The 20539-nt window shown below is 35.2% G+C and overlaps 1 protein-coding gene across 6 annotated transcripts in view; it reads left to right on the forward strand.

Annotated features, from left to right (window-relative positions):
• SIPA1L2 (signal induced proliferation associated 1 like 2) overlaps positions 1-20539 on the forward strand; it is a 150946-nt gene that overhangs the window by 84988 nt on the left and 45419 nt on the right. For 4 of the 6 annotated variants that reach the window (XM_030035196.2, XM_030035197.2, XM_041128404.1 and 1 more), the window contains exons 7-11: positions 69-172; positions 2923-3000; positions 6714-6871; positions 8387-8963; positions 13805-14079. In XM_030035196.2, coding sequence (XP_029891056.1) covers positions 69-172; positions 2923-3000; positions 6714-6871; positions 8387-8963; positions 13805-14079 — 1192 coding nt within the window. The remainder of the gene's footprint in view (positions 1-68; positions 173-2922; positions 3001-6713; positions 6872-8386; positions 8964-13804; positions 14080-20539) is intronic. The other 2 variants (XM_041128405.1, XM_041128406.1) reach the window with 1 other exon arrangement.

Genomic DNA, 20539 nt, shown 5'->3' on the forward strand with positions numbered 1-20539 from the left:
GTGGTGTCCTAAAAAGTAGTATGAATGTTCTATTTTACTGACCTTCTTGCAATTAAATCCATTTTCAGCTGATTCAACAGGAACTCATTCCCTCTATACTACCTATAAAGATTATGAGTTAATGTTTCATGTATCAACAATGCTTCCATACATGCCCAGTAACAGGCAACAGGTATGTTTTTTAACTTTTCATTGTAATTTTACACTATAAATATTTGAGATTGAGGGGTTTTTTTAAAAGTAATACTGTTTTAAAACTGATTTGTTTTATATGAAGTATGACTCAATTGTATTTTATTTTTTTCTTGAAATATTGTAAGGCATTAGAAATCTCATAGGATAAGTTCCTGAATTATATAATATAAAAATCCTATCTCCCCCATATCATGATATTATTAAAACGTAATGTTGCCTGTGGTGAATGAGTTATTTTCAGTTTGGACTGGATTTACATCTTATGTATGTTTTAAACATTGAATGGAATGAAGCTTGAAAATAGTCTGATGGTTAAAATATGCATGTAATAAGATTTTTTTAAACAATTCCACTTAATCCTTATATTACAGATCTTGAAATGTTTATTAATGTGACAGCTTAGTAATAAATGCTTAACTTTATCCTTCAAGGTGTCTGCTTGTGAAGACAGAAAACTGCAGTGTACTTATTTTATTTCTGGAGTATTCCCTTTGCTTATGTAATAATTCAGGATATCTTTAAAGCATTAAGGATGGCTAAAAAACAGCACAGCATCCAAAGTGTGCAGTGCACCAGGAAGGTTACTCTGTCTTGCCTGTCTCAAATATTTCTTGCAACTGAATAAAAAAAGTACAAGCACATTTGGTATAATATATCAACATTAACACTTAAAAAACAAAAAAAAAGTGGTAGAATTGCTCATTGGTCAGACTGATGATAGTTCGTAACTTTCTGCGCTGCCACTCTGCATTTTTCTAGGTCTGCAGAAATAAGTGTTGGATTTATTTAGTTAGTTTCAGAATATTCTCTCATTGCCATGCAAGATACAAAGATTTCAGTCATTTTGGAGGGTTGTAATGAAAAAAAGACACTATCTCACTTTCTTTTTGAACAGCATACAAAAGATGGTTACTGGTTGTTAAACCATATGTGAGTTGTATCTTTCATGTCTACCCCATCAATAGGTCTTGTGGGAAGGAAAAGAGATGTGTCAAGGCAGCAAAAAAAAGATAAAGGAAAATGATTAAAATTCTTGAGAAAGGATAAATGAAAACTGAAATGGAAGAAAGTATATAATGTATTTATGTGTTTTAAATAGTCAGTGCATAATGTTATGAACTGTTTGAAGAACTGTTTCAAGTGAACAGTTAAGACAACTGCAAATTTTACTCCATTACACTTAGGATTTAGATGTGGTTTAAAGAAACTAAATTAAGAATCAAAAGGCAGAAACTCTTCACCATATGAATAATATGAATGTTTAGATGACTCACATCTTAAAATGTGTGGCTTTCAGAAGACAGAATGTTCAGCTATATCACACACTCAACTGTGCCAATAGCTAGGAATCAAGGTAGAGGATCATCATCACTGATTTGAGATTGCTTCACTTCTCTAAACTTTCACTTAATCCTGTATTGTGATAAGGTGTAATTTAGTAAACGCACTAGGAGTTGTTCTGTCTGTAATCAGTCATAATACTCTTTGACTGGAAAGGACATGTAAATAGGGAAAACTGTACACTGTTAAGAAGATATAATACACCGAATGAGCTTGCCTTAAAAGGAAAAAAAAATAATATTTGCATGGCTAATCACAGGCACTGACAGTAAATATGGCCTTACTTGGAGTTTATTACTTTTGTTGTCTTTCATGACTTTCCCTTGTTTGTGAGAACAGGATATCCTCTCGCCACAATCCGCTAGTTTTCATGATTGTTTGCTGTTTGTCAACTTCACTCCTGTGTTGCTCAGCCACCTCCTATCACTGTCCTTTCACTTCTTCCTGTGCCTTCCTTTCATTCTCATAATATCCTTATGCGTCTTTCTTTATAGTCAGGTGCCAATTCTTGTGTATAGCAAAATCTTCCAATTTTAACTTCATGATTTTCCCCAGCAACAAGCAGTCCCTTTCCACAGTGTTGTAGTAAGCTCTCATCATTGTCACTTTAACAGGTTCAATATTTAGTAAAGCACTATGTTGTTATTCATGCCTTTCTTGGGATCAAAATAATGTGGCAGTTTTCCAAGTTCAAGTAGCATGCCTATCTGAAGACCCACCACATTATTTTTTTAGGTGCTGGAATCTAGCAGTGTTTGCACAGCATGGACACTTTCTTAATGAAATGTGACAAGTGCACCCAAATGACCAGAATTTAGCCAGCCTTAATGTGCAAAAGGGTTCTGTAATCATTGTTTAATTTTCTCCTATTACTGTTTAGTTCCAAAATACATACTGAACTATGAAATGTATCAACAGTGTTATTTCTCACAAGCTAGGATAAAATTCGATTAGGTCTTTTTCCTTGAGACACTTTAGATGCTGAAGACCACAGATGCAGTTGCATCAGTTGTGCTCAAGACAGAGAGAGACTTACAGGTGCTGTGGAATATGAATGTTGTTTGTCTCTTCAGGGTTTGGCTCACTAACTCCACATACCCAAGCAAGGGGAAGTTAGACCCCATGGTAATTTTCCTTTTAGGTTATGTTAGCAATGAAGACCCCCATTCAATAGTTATTTTTTGCTAGCATATTGTGTATGTACTGGCAATGAGGTTACTGCATCCTATCCCTATGTCCCTTGTTTGGTAATGACTGGGCAAGGTATTGAGTCACTCTTCATCTAGGACTACAGCCTTCAATGAGCAAGCACTAAGCATTGCTTAGCTTCCAAATACCTGTGAGCCAAAAATAGGCCACACCAGAATTGTTTGTTGCTTCTTCCAGGACATAACTACGCCCTGCTTGGTCCCTGATCAGGACATCCCTCTAGTTTTAGAGCCAGCAGGAGATCCAAAAAGCAAGGTAATTTTCACTTTGGCTGCAACATAGGCTGGGAACTTTCAAGTCAGCTGCTCCTTCCCTAGGACAGAAAAGACTACCAGCCCTGGTGTGGCCAGTTTTCTTTCCTTTACTGGCCTTTTCTTCAAACCATAGTTCAAGGCTTTCCCCTTTAAACTTTACCTTTGCAACGTCCCTTTCCAAATCATTCCCTTGCAAGTTTCCCATTCACACATTTGCAGTCTGCTTGTGTACACATGGTCAGAGCTGATTGATCCAAATCAGTTCAAATAATTGGTTTTCATCTGGTTTGATGAAAACTTAAAAATGAAACAGATATGCAATTATGAAATAAACTTGTTGAATTTAAGCTACTGTTAAAATGGTTGGGATAATGAGACATGTGGTTATACCAAACTCAGTTTAACCAGATCTGATGAAATATCTTTTGCCCTTTGTTTCTGGTTTTGGTACTGCTTAAGAACAAAAATTGAAAATAAAACTTTTGAAACCACTTATTTTAGAAATGTACTAAAATAAGTTTGACGTTTTTCTTATTTCACTCTTAACATTTCATCATTTAATTGAACAAAGAATATATTTCACTGCTATTGCAACAAGAATTCCTTGTTGTTTCGCAGTTTGACTAGGTAATTAAAATTCCACAGAAGTGGGTAGATTTTTATGGCTGGGCATAACCTGTAAATATGCTAAGTTTTAAGACAGTACTTTTCTTCAGAGATGCATATCTGAAAATTAAGAATTGAGTAGTTAAAATTCTTTATACCAAATAATAGAAGCTATATTAACTTTGAGATTTTAATCTAATGGATTCTGCTTTTCTAACGTATTTTCCTTACTGGACTGCCCTTTGCTTGTCTTGTATTCTTACATAAAACTTCACTGATTTCCTCTTGGTTGCTTATTGTACTTGATTGGGTTCATTTTCAAATTCTACCGTGCCAATTTAGACTGATACTAGAACGATGTCAAAGTGTGTTTGATGTCTCCTTACTGTAAGTAATCCTCTGTAATCTGTGCACCCTGTTGAGTGTTCCTATTGTGCTCTGCATTGGCATGAGACTCTTTAGAATATGTTAGAAAGGCAGATTAAAAAAAAAAAAATAATACAACAACCCCCCAAAACCCCAAATCTGAGCAGACCTCAAAATGGGAGAGGAAGGGGAAACTGAGAACCTAAAAAAAACCCCTAGGAGGTAAAAGTTGGGAGGAAAATCTAGGTTATAGGATGGAAACTAGAAAAGGGTTTCTTATAAATCTTTTTGCTTAGTTCCGGTTTCCTTCAATTCCTTTTTCATTTTCAGTATGCTATCCTTATCTCACATTTCCCAGGGAAGTATGTGTTCCCTCCTTCTTCTCCATTCAATACTTTATTCTTTTCCTATTCCTTTATCCTATCCAGAGCACTTCTTTCCATCTTCCAGTTTACTTCTCTCCCCTTTCCAAGTTCTTTGCATTATGATACTCTGCGCACAGCCACAACTGTGCTTTGCCTTGCATTGTGTTGAAGTGCACTGACCACTTATGCATGACAGTTATTTATAAGAGTGTTACACTGCTTTTATTTTAAAATGTTGAAGAAGTCACTAAGATCTCTGCAAGCTTGGTAAGGTTTTTAAAAATGATGACCTGACTTCCTGTTTCCTATTTTTGTGCCTCTTAGAGGTTTAAGCTCTTGAAAAATAGTTTAGAGATAGGATATGGGAACTGCCATAATTCTGAAAAGACTATTTTTGCTAGTAAAATTTCAAATGTTTCTAAAACTTACCTCGTATTAAGTGACTGCTATTCTCGCTTAAGCCACCTATGATGGCAAGCAGAACCTCCTAAAGAGGACTACAAAAGCAGAAAATATTCTTGAAAACAGTGATTGTCTTGAGAAATAAATATAACTTTAAACAGGATGTTGCTTTCTAATTTTTGTAATTTTGCTCTGTGGAAATGTATAGGCATAGGCGTGAACCACTATAGCAAGAAAGAGTAATTGGGCAGTTAGTTATATAACAAAAGCAGAAATGAATCACCTCGTACCTTATAATTGGAAGGTTTCTTACAAATTTAACTGAGGTGTAAATTCCAACCTGTGAGATAATAATAGCCTCTAAACATAAACTTGTGCTTCACTACTATGATCTAATTGTATGGCTCAGCAAATTAAAGTATACCTGACATACTTAGTTCTGTGATCAGTTCCATGTAGTGTACTTCTACTATAATTTGTACATAACAGGATGTATATCTTAAATTGCTCAAAGCCAGTTATTTTGATTTTAGTCTTAAAAACCTGAAAACTTGACTGAGCCACATGACTTATACCAAATATTATGTTCTGTTTTAAAGTTTCATCAGAAGTCTTATTTCTTTTATCTGCATTTGGGATTTTGATTATGTTTGAAATAATATAGATATACTGAGTGCTTTAAAATTGAGGCTTTGGCCTTTCTAACTACCTTTAGAATACCAATCTTTGTGTTATTTTAGGAGATGTAATGAAACATACTTATGGGTCTCAGGCTTTATCATGTGCAACTTTGCGCTTTTTGTTGGTAGCTGACATATTAACTTTTGATGGAACTGAGAAAATACAAGCAAATACTCTTTTATTAGAAAGATTATGTTCTGTAAAATCAGCTCGATAGAGAAATTTTTACTTGTTCTGTCATAAAGTTTTCAAATAAATTTATTCTTGTATCCTTTTTTAGTTACACATGAACTAAGGTAAAGCTTTAAGTGTCTGTATGCTTTATCAGTTGACAATGCAAGGTCTTTGGCAGACTTTGGGTGGATATTTAAAATGTAGCACATCCTAGACTGCTTTTTTCCATCTGGTAATATACATGGATGTTTTATAAGCAAAGGTATTTAAGAAAAGAGTGTAAAAAATTTGAGAGATACAATATACTTCCGTGAGGAAAGTGAACATCATTTTACTGTGTTGTTTTGTTGGGGGTTATTTTGGGAGAGAGAGAAGTGGTCCCTTATTTCTGGACATGTTTTGTAGTTTTTATTAAGTTTTAGCCTGTAACAGTGATTTAATACTTTAAATTATTCCTTAAATATATTTTGATGATAATAACTACCAGTTACAAGAATAAGTATTTGATTAATGAGTTTCTAATAGCTATTGTTTCTCCATGAGCCTCAGCTCTGTTCCTCAAACTGCAGTTGTTAAAATTTGTGATAAGTATTAATGATAATCTATTTTTTAAAAAAATTAAGCTCATAATATTAAGGACAATGTTTAATAAAAATGCAACATGGAAAAGGAAGGTTCATTGAGAAAGAAAAGCAGTATTATATTTTTGATATAGAAGCAAATATTACACTGTAGAGAGGGAACTGACATACAGTTCTTTGGATAGTAAGAAATGTAAAGTGATGTAACTTTTTTTTATTACTAACATGATGCACTAAAGTAAGAGAAATATATTTTTCTTATAGAATAAAAGAGAAATGAGCAGAAACTATGCAGAACTAGTGTGGGGATGCGAGAGAACGCACTAGTATTTTTGTGAACTTAGCCCAGTTTCCTTTCCCTATCTTTTTGCAGTTCAGTCCAATATCCTTTATCTGTAGCTATCCAGGATATGATTAATTAAAAGTTATTTCTGAAAAGTTAAGCTTCATTTATTTTGGTTTGGGGATTTTTTTGCTAAAATGAAGAAACTGTGACTATTTTTTTATAACTAATTTTTCAATGCATGTTTCTTGTCTAGCTGCTAAGGAAAAGACATATAGGAAATGATATAGTTACCATTGTCTTCCAAGAGCCAGGAGCACTTCCTTTTACTCCAAAAAATATTCGTTCCCACTTTCAACATGTATTTGTCATAGTCAAAGTGCATAATCCTTGCACTGAAAATGTGTGCTATAGGTGAGTAGAGCCTTATAACTGTTTAAGTTTGTTATTAAGACTACAATGGCACTGCCTCTTCTAACAGTTTGGTATTTTCTAGAGATACTGTGTATACAGTTTTAAAATTTCTGCTACATTTTCTGTGAGTTTGAAACCCCAATGTCTCCCTTGCACACATCTAGAGTTATGGGGCAGAGTTTGTGGACTTAAATGGGTATATGCAGAACTCTGTGTTGCTGACTTATGGGCAGAAAATGGGGATATAATAAGTCAGTGAAAAATAAGATTTGCAGACATAGCAATAGAAATTAATTTATAATTTGTATTGCACATTTCCTTTTTCAAAGTGATTTAAAATAAAGTATTTTAGAAGGCTATTAACCTGTATAAATCCCCGAGTATGATGACAATATGACACCGGGATGAATCATGACCTTTAAGCACATGAATGAGGACTTTTGGGGAGTATAAAAACATCTCAAATTTCAGATGACCATAACTCTCACATTTAAGTTACTGGATCATGAATTCTAGCAAGGTAGCCAGGGTGGAAGCGTAGTTTTGAACTGATTGGGAATTGTGCAAATAATGATAAGTACTTGAAGCATAATGGTGCAGATTTAGCATGTATAAATGTTATTTATTCATTGTTTACAATGAAATTAAAGTACGTCATGAGGTCAGGTCATATTGCTGTCTTTTAGAACTTAATTTTGTTTCAGTAGCTCTTTTGTGTTTAATAATATGTGATATTTCATAAGTTACATATTTCTTACTACTAAATGATGTCTGTCTGTGATCCCAAATGTGACTGCGTTTCAGTCAAACTAGTAGTAGTTCTATGTAGGTCACACAATATTTTGAAATCTTTTTCAGTTGAAATACATTATGTAGATATCAATTGTGTAAATGAGAAAATATTCCTATTCCTTTTACATCTTGTTGTGAACTATCCATATCAAGAACTGCAGGTATTCTGAAATTTTATGAAAATAGAGTAGGCAACTTAAACAGGTGCAGAATGCTCCCATTATAGACACATTTGACACCAATACTTTGTCTTCACACTTCATTGTAGCAAAATGTCTGAGGATTAAAATAAATTCTGTTTCTATATATACATTTCTTAGTTTTAAGATCATGCAACTGAGTGACAGCTGAAAATGATACAGACTTAAATAAAAAATAGAATTTTTAAAAATACTTCTCTCATTTAAGTCTCACAAAGCATTCTGATATTTATTCCATTAACGAAAGGAGGCAGTGACACCCTAAGAAGTCATCCTTGATATTTTTTGTGTTAGTAAGATACATCCATAAAGTCTTTCATATATTTATAAGAAAAAAGCCATTTTAAAACAGACAACCCAATCATTTTTATTGGATGTGTCTAAAAAGTCTGAAAATTGACATGTCAAAGCTAAACCCAGCTATGTAAATGGACTGCACAGATCACAGTTCTGCTTATCATCCGATCTTTTTTTTTTTTTTTTTAAGGAATTAACCATTGTATTTTTTTCTTTCTATTTCCAGTGTTGGTGTTTCACGATCAAAAGATGTACCTCCATTTGGTCCACCCATTCCCAAAGGAGTAACTTTCCCCAAATCAGCAGTCTTTAGGGACTTCCTTTTAGCCAAAGTTATTAATGCTGAAAACGCGGCACATAAGTCAGAAAAATTTCGAGCCATGGCCACAAGGACACGTCAAGAATACTTGAAAGATCTGGCAGAAAATTTTGTTACCACAGCTACAGTGGATACTTCAGCAAAGTTTAGCTTTATTACTTTGGGGGCAAAAAAAAAGGAAAAAGTGAAACCAAGGAAAGATGCACATCTATTCAGTGTTGGAGCAATTATGTGGAATGTGATTGCACGAGATTTTGGCCAGTCTGCTGACATTGAATGTCTCCTTGGAATCTCCAATGAGTTTATCATGTTGATTGAAAAGGAATCAAAAAATGTTGTGTTTAACTGCTCCTGCAGAGATGTTATTGGATGGACGTCTGGATTAATGAGCATCAAAATATTTTATGAAAGAGGAGAATGTATTCTTCTGTCTGCAGCAGATAATTGTACTGAAGACATCAGAGAAATTGTTCAAAGGCTTGAAGTAAGTATAGTTTCTAAACTGGAATTCCAAATTTTTTATGAAGTGTTACTTGTCTCCATCTTCTTTGAGATACAATTAAAAATCTCCTACGTTTATACTTTGGGAGTGCTTTCAGAGAGCATTACAAACAATAATCCTCACAACAGTGTATGAGATAAGTGTTATCAACCCATTTTCAGGGATCAGGAATCTGATACCAATAATCTGATAGATTCACCTAAGGCCATGGATGGTTTCAGTGTTGAAATCAGGATTGAAAGGCTAAGCTTTTGTCTTCTCTTGCTGTAGCCTGTTCTCAAATCACACTTTCGTAGGTAGAAATATACCTTAATTTAAAAATATACAAAATCTGAATGTGTAAAATATACTCACTTGGACTTTTTGTGAATATTAGCAGAAAAATTTGTATAAGTGATTCTGCTGATTTGTTCCTCTATACTGAGCAACTGCAGGAAGTAAAGAAAACTAGAGCAATTAAAGCCAGTTTTTACAGCTGACTGGATAAAGTTTTTCAGATGCTTGATGACCCTATTAGCACAACTGTCCTGTAACTATTTCAGTCAGTACAAATGAACAGACAGGAGCTCCAAGGTAAAAGTGCTGATGCATCTACTTCATGTGGTTACGCTTCACCCTTTGATCGTAATTTAAGTGATCTAGATGGTCTCAGTTTTGTTTCTATTAGAAAGCCCGGTACTGAAAAGAAATCATTACGCTTACCGTTATCACACTGGAACAGCTGGATTGCAGCTGGTGTTTTAGGGCCTCTGTAGTTCTTCAGTCACGTTTAGTTAGCATTGCTCAATATCATGCTCTAAATAACAACCTTTTTCTTCCAAAGTACAATTAATCTTTCAATAGATGAATGTCTTTAAACTCTTCTTGCCACTGTTATATTATCCTTTCCTTAGACAGATATTTCCCTTCTGAAAAATAGTGTACATGTAGTACACTCCTGTGAAGTATTGCTAAATGAACTGTATAAATTGCTTAGATGGAAAACAAGATTCAAAGTTCCAGTGAAAACTTAATGCTGTCATCAGTGATGACAATTCCTTTTGCTGTTTTTTACTACTTTAGTTTTACAAAACATGGAAATAGCCCAGTTGCTGAGGATAGATCTTTAAAATTCAGTAATTAAAAACACAAAATGGTTATATTTACTTGAATACTTCTTCTTTTTTATGGTCAGATTTTGAGTTAAATAATGTCAAAATGGCTTTAAGCCTCACAAATTTAGCATCAGTTACTGCCAAGTTAACTGAATATTAGCTTCAAGTATCTATTCCAATGAACTCTGGCCACCTTCTCTCTTTTGCTGCCACCTATCCAACTTTCACAGTGCTTAAAAAAATTAGCTGTCATTACTTGTTTTGAAACTTTTTTCATTCCTGTTTCTTACCTCATATTTTTCTCCTTTTTTCCGTGCTTCTTCCTCTGTTTTGAAAGCTGCATATTAATATTGTTCCCTAGTTGTTTTATGATGTTGAATGCTTTCTAAACAGTCATTATATACATTTTGATATAGAAGCTCAGAGGTGACCATTACAACCACTAAAAAGTATTTAAATCTCTGATTCCACACTTCATATGCATCCTTTAAAAACCTTTTAAGTGACTCAGAATGCAGCTAAGGTCAACAACCACATGTGCCAGCAGATGCTAAAGATGAAAGCTCAAATTGTGACATAATATTAAACTTCAGTGACCAAATGATTAACCCTTTTCAGTCACTACTAAAAACATTTCTTAAAACCAGTGAGTAAAATGTTGCAGTTACTAAAGGAGATTGTCAAAGAAATAACTACGTTTTATTGCCTGGTTTTAAATCATACAGATGAATAGGAAACCTATCTGAATATTCAGATAAAGCAAAGATGTGAAAAGCTGAGACTGTAATTTTGGTTTGAACCAAAAGAAACAGTTCAGGACTAAAAAAAGAGGTGGGGTTTGTCAGTCTAGAGTCAGATCTGTGTTTGTGGGGGAGAATATCTAGTGATATAAAGTAGAAAGAGCAGCAAAAGCGAACTATAGATTAACTTGGCGAGCTGTGTTTGAAGGCAGAAAAAGCAGTGGTTCTGACCTTTAGGGTAACAGAGAATGGCAGAGTGATATAAAATTAAATTAAAACCCTGAATGGATCTTTAGGCAAGAATCTGAGTCGGCAAAATTTCCTTAGAAGCCTGTATACTAAAAAACTCTTCACTTTCATCATGGGACTTAGAGGATCTCTGGCTTTTAATTTCATCTGCATTAAGTGCATTCAGAGAAGCCAGCTCTTAGTTCATGCACAGCCATGAGTTCGGTGAAACGGCAACCAAGTAAGCAGAATGACCTATTTTGAAGTGGAGCAGTACTATGTTTTATGTGACATTACTATGTAACGTGCAGTGTCACCTTTCAGGGGATATACCTGTGGAGGACTTGATCTCCTGGAATCCTTTCCATTGGGAATAGATGAATCTTTGGCAGGAATGTTTATCTTCCTTCTCTTTTAACCTTTGAATATTTAACTAACTTGAAGAGATTTTGAGTGCTCTTGAGTTGGGAAAATCCATATATTTTGGCTGGTGCATTCATTCTGCAGTAGTCTATAATTGTGACATAATGATAAAGAGGTGTCTGCCCCCCCCCAACAATATTATGTAATTTCATAAGGATAAAATTCCATCCCTCAGCTGAGCTCCTGACTCTCATAGCATGTTCTTCTTTTCACTGCATGACTAAATACTGTATATATTTTAGAAACTTGTGACAGAAGTGTAGGGAAACTAATGAAGAGCTGAAAATTTCATTTTCACTTATCCAGTTCATAAATGAGGAAAGTCTTGTTGAAAATTATTTGTGACTGAAGATGAACCTCAGAGCTGGAAAAAAAAGAGTTAAAGCTTAGTGCTTTCAGCATACCTTATAGCTCTTAATACTGTATGCACAGTTATAAGCACAAAAGAAAGTTCTGTTTAAAATGGAAAGCTTCTAAAAGATACCAAAAACTCTGAGCTAAATAATGACAAAGGAAATAGCTGCTTTGTTTGATAGGAAGACTCAGAACACGATTTTGTGAACAAAACCTCCAGAGTACGTTTTGGACATCTCAAGAATGACATTCACTTTTTAACTTTGAAGCCTACATCTTCAGAAATAACTGGAACATTTATGAAGTCAAAGTGCTACAGTTTAAGCAGCCTAAATTTGCCAGGCAATGGTTCTCAGATCATCTATGAGATCCCTGCAAGATTTTTCTCCAGTGTTTCACAGCTCAATGAAGATTAGCCTGTAATGAATGAGGGCTAACTGTATTTCATTACCTTGGGTTTATCGCAGGTTGAAAGCATGAGCATGGACCATCTCCCTCAGATCAGCAAACTTACAATAACTCATGGTTTTGTGGCACTTTGTTCTCATGTGTGCAAGTTCTAATTTTTTCTGATGAGGGACAGATATCCATATAGAAATATTCTATAAAGGCAATAGCACTGTAAAACTCACTAAGGTACCAAAAAGTAGGCAATGGAGGGGGAGAATAACTCTTCAGAAATAGCCTCCTGAATTAAGCTCAAGCTATAAAACAATCTTTGCAAAGACCTGTCCTATATAAATGACTACACAGGACAGTAGCCTCTTAACTTAAGCACCTTGAATTAGATGCCTGAAGTTGAGTAATGTGTGCATCTTTGTAATGCACGCTAAAAGCAACCATCAACAGCGTGAACGCCTTTGTGGTACAAGGTGCACTGTAGAACTCCTCTTAATGCAGCGTGACCTTGGGAAGATCCCTTGAACTGTATCATAACATACGCGTCCTTAAAGGACAGATATTTGCCTTGCTGGAGTGTTATAAAGCACTGTGAGATCTTTGAATGATATGCATTATGAACAAAGACTTTTGATAATGTTGTTTCACAGTGGTTAAGTTTTTGTTCCAATTGTACTAATGGAGCTAAAATACATACTGGTTTTGTGACACTGACAGGAGGGAATGTTAGGGTAACTCTTAAACTTACCTTGTAATGTGGACTAGAATTTGGCATTCTGAGTCTGGTGCAGTATCCCAGCATACACACTATTGTATGATTATTTTTTACTAGGCAAAACTGTTGAGTACTTGTTACATAGTATATAGAAATGAGCCTGCCTAGCAAAGTCTGAATTTGAAGGATTTTGGCTACTCTGTATAATGACAGAATTACATTTTCCTTGAAGGTGAAGAAAATAACTTTTTTGTTTCTATATTTCCCAGTGACATGAAAGCTCTTACCAATTTTAGTGATGTCCACACTGGAGATGGTGGTAGTTAGGAATCTGACTACAAGGCAAAATAAATCAAAATTATCTTCATTGCTGTGTTCTTGAGGAAGAAAAGCTCCTAGAACTGAAGCACTTCACTCAATTTGGCTCATGTTATAGCTCAAGTTTTTTAATACTGTCTAATAGAATAAAAAAATGCCTGCACACCTGCAGTCAGTCAGCCAACAAGAATGAAGTAACTGACAGGACAGCATTTTGTTTGCTTTGTGTTTTGAAACTAAAGCAGCTGTTAAGTTTTCAATAAACTATAAATGGTATTGTGTTAATGTTGGGTAAGGGGGAAGGAACTTGATACCGGTCAGCTGCTTGCTCTGGGGATGTAAGATTTTCAGCATTGTGAAATGTTTTGTTCATTTTGTTTTATGCAGAAACCTTCATTCAACCACAAATGTTAAAATAATTTAGTATTAGTATATTAAAGATATTTAATGTCAAGCCATACATGGCTTTATAGTGTTTGAAAACAAACCTGTTTGTTTGTCCAAAGAAGTGGCTGTCCTGACAATAGCATTAACAATCTGATACTTCTTTAGATAGTGACCAGAGGATGTGAAACCACAGAAATGACCCTGCGGAGGAATGGGTTGGGCCAACTTGGATTCCACGTGAACTTTGAAGGGATAGTGGCAGACGTGGAGCCCTTTGGTTTTGCATGGAAGGCAGGCCTAAGGCAAGGGAGCCGCCTGGTTGAGATCTGTAAAGTGGCTGTGGCAACTTTGACTCATGAACAAATGATTGATCTTTTACGTACATCAGTGACAGTAAAAGTGGTGATTATTCAACCACACGAGGATGGAGCGCCTAGAAGGTAACAAGCAACAGTTCTCAATGTGACATTTGTATCTCTTTGGGTTTTTTGTTTTTTTTTCTCTGCTGCTGCTTAAACAATGGCTCTTTTATTGGAGGCCCTCAGGAAATTGATATTGTCTCTCATGTTTGGTGATAATATTATTGAGGCTCTTAAAGCAATCTTTTCCTCAAAACCCCTATTGGCTTGTAATAGAAGATAAAATGGGATACTGTAAGAAATTTAATGGGAAACTTACTTTCATATGGCTTTGAAAGAGTAAGAAGTAAACTTTAGTGCATCATGACTGAGCTGTTATGAAAGCTGATACAACTTTTCTTCCACGGGAGAATTTTATATTTTAATACTAAATTTGAAAATTGGGAATCCCTCTCTGAAAACTGTACCTTGTCCATTGCTGACATTTCTCTGACTCCTGACTATTGAAAAAGATGTGGTTTATTTTTTCTTATGTTGAAACTTTAACAAAAGTAGTGAAATACTGGGTTCTGGACATATATGGTACCAAGTCTTAGAGTTGTCCTCACTTTCTACAGGTATCTAATTTAGTCATATTAAATAGTGAATTACATCAATGAAATCATCAGCTAAAGCAAAGAAATCTTGCCGCAACTGAAATAAATGCTCACACACTCAGGAAAAGACTGTAATGAAGATTATTATAGTGACTGTACCATTGTTTTCAGGGATGAAATGCAATTTTCTTTCGTCAGTGTTCCTTTTGGTGACAAAAAGATTTTTGCTCCTCTCTCCATTTTTGAATATTAAGAGGTAGAGAAGAAGTAGAGAAAAATAAAAACTTTATAATAGTGTGACTTTATTTCTCACATACCTTGTCTAGGCACTGTTAATTTGGCTCATTCTAAATGAGAACTGTACCAGAGTAAATTGAATTACTTGTCATGTTGTAGAAGGCCAACTTTAAATCTCTTGTTGATTTTTAATTTAACAGAAAAAACATTAGATGTGTTGCTTTTGGCAAGACAACAAGCCATAAAATTTTACGTAGCATGCAGTACTGTGAAGTTGGTGCCAACTGTACACGAATACTGTTTAATTGGTGGCGATTCTCCAAGTAGTCATTGGCCTGATGAATGACACAGAAGTGCCCTCCCCTGCCTCAACCTGCATGTTGATGCATTGGGTTCCTTTCTGAAGAAAATGCCTGCAAATGTAGAGTACCACCGTTTTGCTTAGTTGGATAGAATTTGCAATTAAGCCTCCTTTGCTTAGCTTTGCTATTCTCACCATCTGCTTCTGGGTATGAATTTCCACTGACTTGTTTGGTATACATTTCCAAGCTGTTTACAGAATATGAGCCTAATGAGCTGATCCTATTATATTGAAGGTAAAAACGTGTATTTTATAGGCCCTGATGGAAAAATACATACTGTATGAATTGTTTATATCTTCTTTGATACGTTTTTAGAAATAAAATGTTAAAATCCCAAATCAGCATGATACATGGCACGCAGTCTATGTGTAGGAGGAGTTTTAACTGAGTGCCACCAAACTGGGAAAAAACTGCAAAAGCTGTTATTGTTTATAAATTTTTTGCATTTTTAAAACTGTGTGACTAATTACTAAGGAAAATGATTTTTTTTTTTTTAAAAAAACTATGTTTCTATTCTAAAATACAAAAAACACCAAGGCATTCATGTTATGAATATGAACATGCAGGGGAATGAGGAGAAGGCAGAAAGGCATAAATTACCAGAGGTTTGGAGAAAGAAGGTAGTCTATCACAGCTTCTTACTAGTTAAAACTTGTGCAAATCCATCTCCCTGTCTCCTACTCAATTGCTTGTCTTAGCCATCTGCAATGTCTTATCTTGCAGAATCGTAGAAACAGAGAATAGCTGAGGTTGGAAGGGACCTCTGGAGATTGTTGAGTCCAACCCCATTGCTCAAAGCAAGGTTAGGCTGCTCAGGGACATGTTCACTGGGTTTTGAATATCTCCAAGGATGGAGACTCCACAACTTTGGTTCCAGTGCTTGATCATCCTTACAATAAAAAAAGGGTTTACATATGCTTAAGTAGAATTGCCTGCATTTCCATTTGTGCACGTTGCCTGCTGTGCTTTCACTGGGTACAACTCTGAAGAGTCTTACTCTGTCATCTTTTCTCCCCATCAGCCCATCAGGTATTTATACACACACATTGATAAGATCCCTCCCGAGCCTTCTCCTTCCCAGGCTGAACGATCCCAGTGGTCTCAGCCTCTCCTTGTGTTTCAGATGCTCTGATCCCTTTATCATCTTTGTAGCCCTTTGCTGGACTTGCTCCAGTATGTTCATGTCTCTCTTGTACTCTGGTATCAGGTTTACCCAGAAATTTAAAGGCAGTAATTTTGGATGTAAAACAGGAGTATCTGGAGAACTAGAATCCATTTCACCTTCATTTGACAAGAAATGTCACTGTCCTTGGAGAATCCATGCGTGGCTATACAGGATAGAATCGGGTCTCTCTGAGTGATTTCCAACATGTACCTGTGAGCTACAGTTAAGGCAGGTGTGCCAGCTCATCAGGAGAGAACTTTTTTACTGTCAAGTAGCCCTAATAATTATCAAATAACACTCAAAACAGACTTACAGATATTTCCTTCAAAGTTGTGAGTTCATCAGTCCTTGATCCACATGCTACACGTGCCTAGAAGAATGATGGTTCAAAAGCAGGAGAAAGCTTCACATGTATGCTCCAATAACTATTGCTTTCATTTACAGCTTTTTTAGAGATTTTCTTCTAAGAAATGATACTTCAGTCTATCTGACATATGTAGAAGAGTAGATTTTGAGGCTGAAATAAGTACCTTGAAAGTTTGACTGGTACTATGGAGCATATGATCTTCTGACAGTTGGGTTTTGGGTTTTTTTTCTCTGTATTTCAGCCTTATTTGTCAGGGTAGATATTAGTAGTTTATAAAAAATGTTTGCTTTAAATGCCATAATCTGGGGTTTCAAATTTTTGTCCACAGTGCATAGATATAAAAATACATTCATCTTTGTTTCTACAAGAATCAGTTGCAATAAAAATTGACATCCATTTACAAGAATATAAATAATAATTTTAGCAAAAAGAAAATTCATAGTTTCATGAAAAATCCCCATGTATCATTTTATTAATGCCTGTCTTTCATTTACTGAGATAATCAGATGATTTCCACTGCTTGAAAGAGTAGTTTCTGCTTAGCTGTGCTGGGTTTTAGGAATACAAAGCAATGAGGACTTTCTCTTTAGGTTGCTTATTAGCACTGGTTCCTTGCTGGGATCAAATTCTGAAGTGAGTTTACACAGATTGGACATGAGTGCCATGGAGTGTCTTGGGAATTCTACCCTTCAAATGAAAATGAATTTCAAGTGTGCAAGGGTGTTTCCAAAGCAGTCCCAGTCCCTTGGAAAAGTATCAGCTGAAGTGGAGATCTTTAATCGAGTTCTTAACTTGATTTTATTTTTTCATCTGTTAGCTTACCCACAAATCATCCTCAGTCTATCAGCCCTTTATATTTTAAAAGAAAACCAACAAAGAGTAAGTGTGCATACACAGAGAATATTAGCAATGAACTATTAACAATCAATTTATTTTTTGCTGCAAACTGCCTTGTATTAATTTATTTCAGCATGAAAATAAATTATTTGGAATGTTGAAGGTGCTTACAAAGGAATGTTACCGAGTGATTAGGAAATTAGAGGAAAATTCTGCTCAGTAAATGCATTCCATTACTTAATGTAGATACTTCTACCTATAGTCTTGATAACAGTATATGCAAAAGCAATCCTGGAATAAGGCCTTTCATTTACTATCCTGTAAAATTAATGAACTTGAGACAAAGGTCCTGCTGTTTTCAGTTTGCCCCAGCAATTAAATAATCACGCACAAATTGAGAAATCATAATTATTTGCACAGCACCAGGCTGATACTTAGATAGAAAGAAGAAATTGCTATTATTTAAAACATAAATTCTTTAAATTACAAAGCTGTATTAGAACAAACATGCTGGTCATTGTATTCAGATCTGAATAAGTATCCTTGTGTCATATTTGTTTCTTTACTATGTTTTTCCCTTCAGAACTGTTGATTTGTTCTTCTGTTATCGTCAATATTACCTAGTACTGCAGTGCAGTAGCTAGAATTATACACATTTTAACAGGAGAATAGTGATGTTCATTCTAATTTGCTTTCACTGGTGGTGTCACAGGAATGCTCAAGGACACTATATCCTTAATCAGTCAAATCCAGTCAAGGAATTCAAGTACTTCTAAATCCATTTTAATCTGTAGATTCTACTAGAATCTTACTTACTACATTGAAACTTGTGTTGAACATAGTTCAACTACCATTATATATAAAAAAGAAACTGCTTAAGAAACAATTTCTAGAAAGTTTAGAAAACAAATGAAACTTCAAGCAAAATTTCCAGGGATGGGCGAGAAACAGAAGCTCCAGTACAACCACTGTAAGAGATGTAGCAGCAGTAGTTTCCACCTGTTGATCTGAACAATTAACAGACTTTTTTCCTGCTGTTGTAGCTAATTTTGAAAATGGAAATATTTCAGTAACTATGACTGAAACTGCCTGTGGGCCATTACTAAGTACTACTGCATTTCTTTTGAGGTTGTTTTATTCTCTTGAACTTTGCAAACTCTTCCTTACAAATAAAAGAGGTGTAACGACTTCCTGTATTTTCCAGTCCTGATGCCTGTTCCTCTTAAATGATTGTGATCTTAATAGACAATTTTGTTTCTAGGGTTCTTTAAAGTAACAGAAAACCAACAGAGTATAGAATGTTTGGAGAAATGTTTTTAAGGGGAAGGGTTTACTGTGTGGAGGAGTTCAAGTCTTCTCCCAGGGGTGTTTGCCATAAGCTGGTGGGATAGTTCATAGGGCCTTCAGATTATTTAATTTTATTATTATTTTTTTTTTTAATTAAGCCATCTGAGCTAGAAAGAAGTCAGGTCTAGAATTGTTGGCAGGATACTGCCAGACTAACAACACTTGAGGCAGGATAAAGCAGAAAAACCTGAAACTGAACTTTTGGTTGTAAAAGTAGAATTTGAACGTACCAAAGCTTTTAATTACCACCCCTGCTACTAACCTAAGAAGGCTGTAAATACCTGAAGACTCTAGCTCGTGATGTTTTTTAGAGGTAACTGAAAGAACTAGCACTAAGGAAATACAGTGATATTAATTGGAAGCCATATCACTTGCAAAAGTTTATCCTCTGTACCGAACAAAAAATAAAATGGTAGAAAATGCTTAACTGTATTTACTGTCAGAATTACTGTGCTACTTATAACATTGTTAGATTCAGGGAATGAGACATACGCACTGTGATTTAGCCTGATGGAGGCTCTTGGCAAAAATGAACTCTGTCAGAACTCTGATTAGCACCAGAGATTTCAACCTAGGCTGTTACATTTGAAGTGCAAGTCCTAATAGAAGGTCAATGTCAAAGGGCGGCAGCACCAGCAAACAACAGAGCTTTAGGCATAAGGTATGGCCTGCCCTCTTCTCCACCTCTAATACATCACGCACCATGTGCTTTGTCTCTTCTCTAAATAAGCAAAACATCGTGGTTTTCTTCTGCATAAAAGAAAAAGAGTTCTTTTATTGTTTAAAAAAATAAAGAATTGTTTTCTGACACTTCTTAGAAATTCTTTTGAGCTTTATTCTTCCCAATATAGTTTTCAAGGAAAAGGATATGTAAACGTGGCCTTTGCCAGTATATACAATTTGCATTTTAACATCTTTCCTTAAATTCATTGTACTTAAGAGAGTAAGGCTAAATATGCAGTGTTACTACAATCCTTGGGAAGCTCTGAAACTTTATTGTACGAGCATCTTTTTCTATTCTGATTTGCATCAAAACAAAGGAGAACCTAGGCAATGTATGTAACATATGGTCTCCACCCAGAAATAGTCTAACAAAAGAAATATAAACTAAAAAGATACAAAGTTGAAAACAATTCTCTGATGCTTATCATATTTCTCATCCAAATAAAAAGTCTTTGAGTTTTTCTTACATTGTTATGAATGAACTCCTAGTAGGAATTAGTTATAATTACTGAAGTTTACTCTGTGTACAGTTGTTACAGTCAAGCAGAAAAAAACCAAAAATGCCAGGCAAAGCTCTGATTGTCTATGTGGAGAGATGTAAATAGGAGTTCCAGACTCTCTTTTTTTTTTTCTCCCTTCTCTCTATTATTCAACATGATTGAAAAGACTTGTGGTGGGTTGACCCTGGCTGGATGCCAGGTGCCCACCAAAGCTGCTCCATCACTCCCCTCCTCAGCTGGACAGGAGAAAGAAAATGTAATGAAAGGCTTGTGGATTGAGATAAGGACAGGGAGAAATCACTCAAGCAATTGCCATCACGGGCAAAACAGACTTGACTTAAGTTAATTTTCCCTAATTTATTGCCAATCAACCAGAGTAATGAGAAATAAAACCAATTCTTAAAACA

The sequence above is a fragment of the Aquila chrysaetos genome, chromosome 13, assembly GCF_900496995.4.
Source record: "Aquila chrysaetos chrysaetos chromosome 13, bAquChr1.4, whole genome shotgun sequence".
NCBI lineage: Eukaryota > Metazoa > Chordata > Aves > Accipitriformes > Accipitridae > Aquila > Aquila chrysaetos.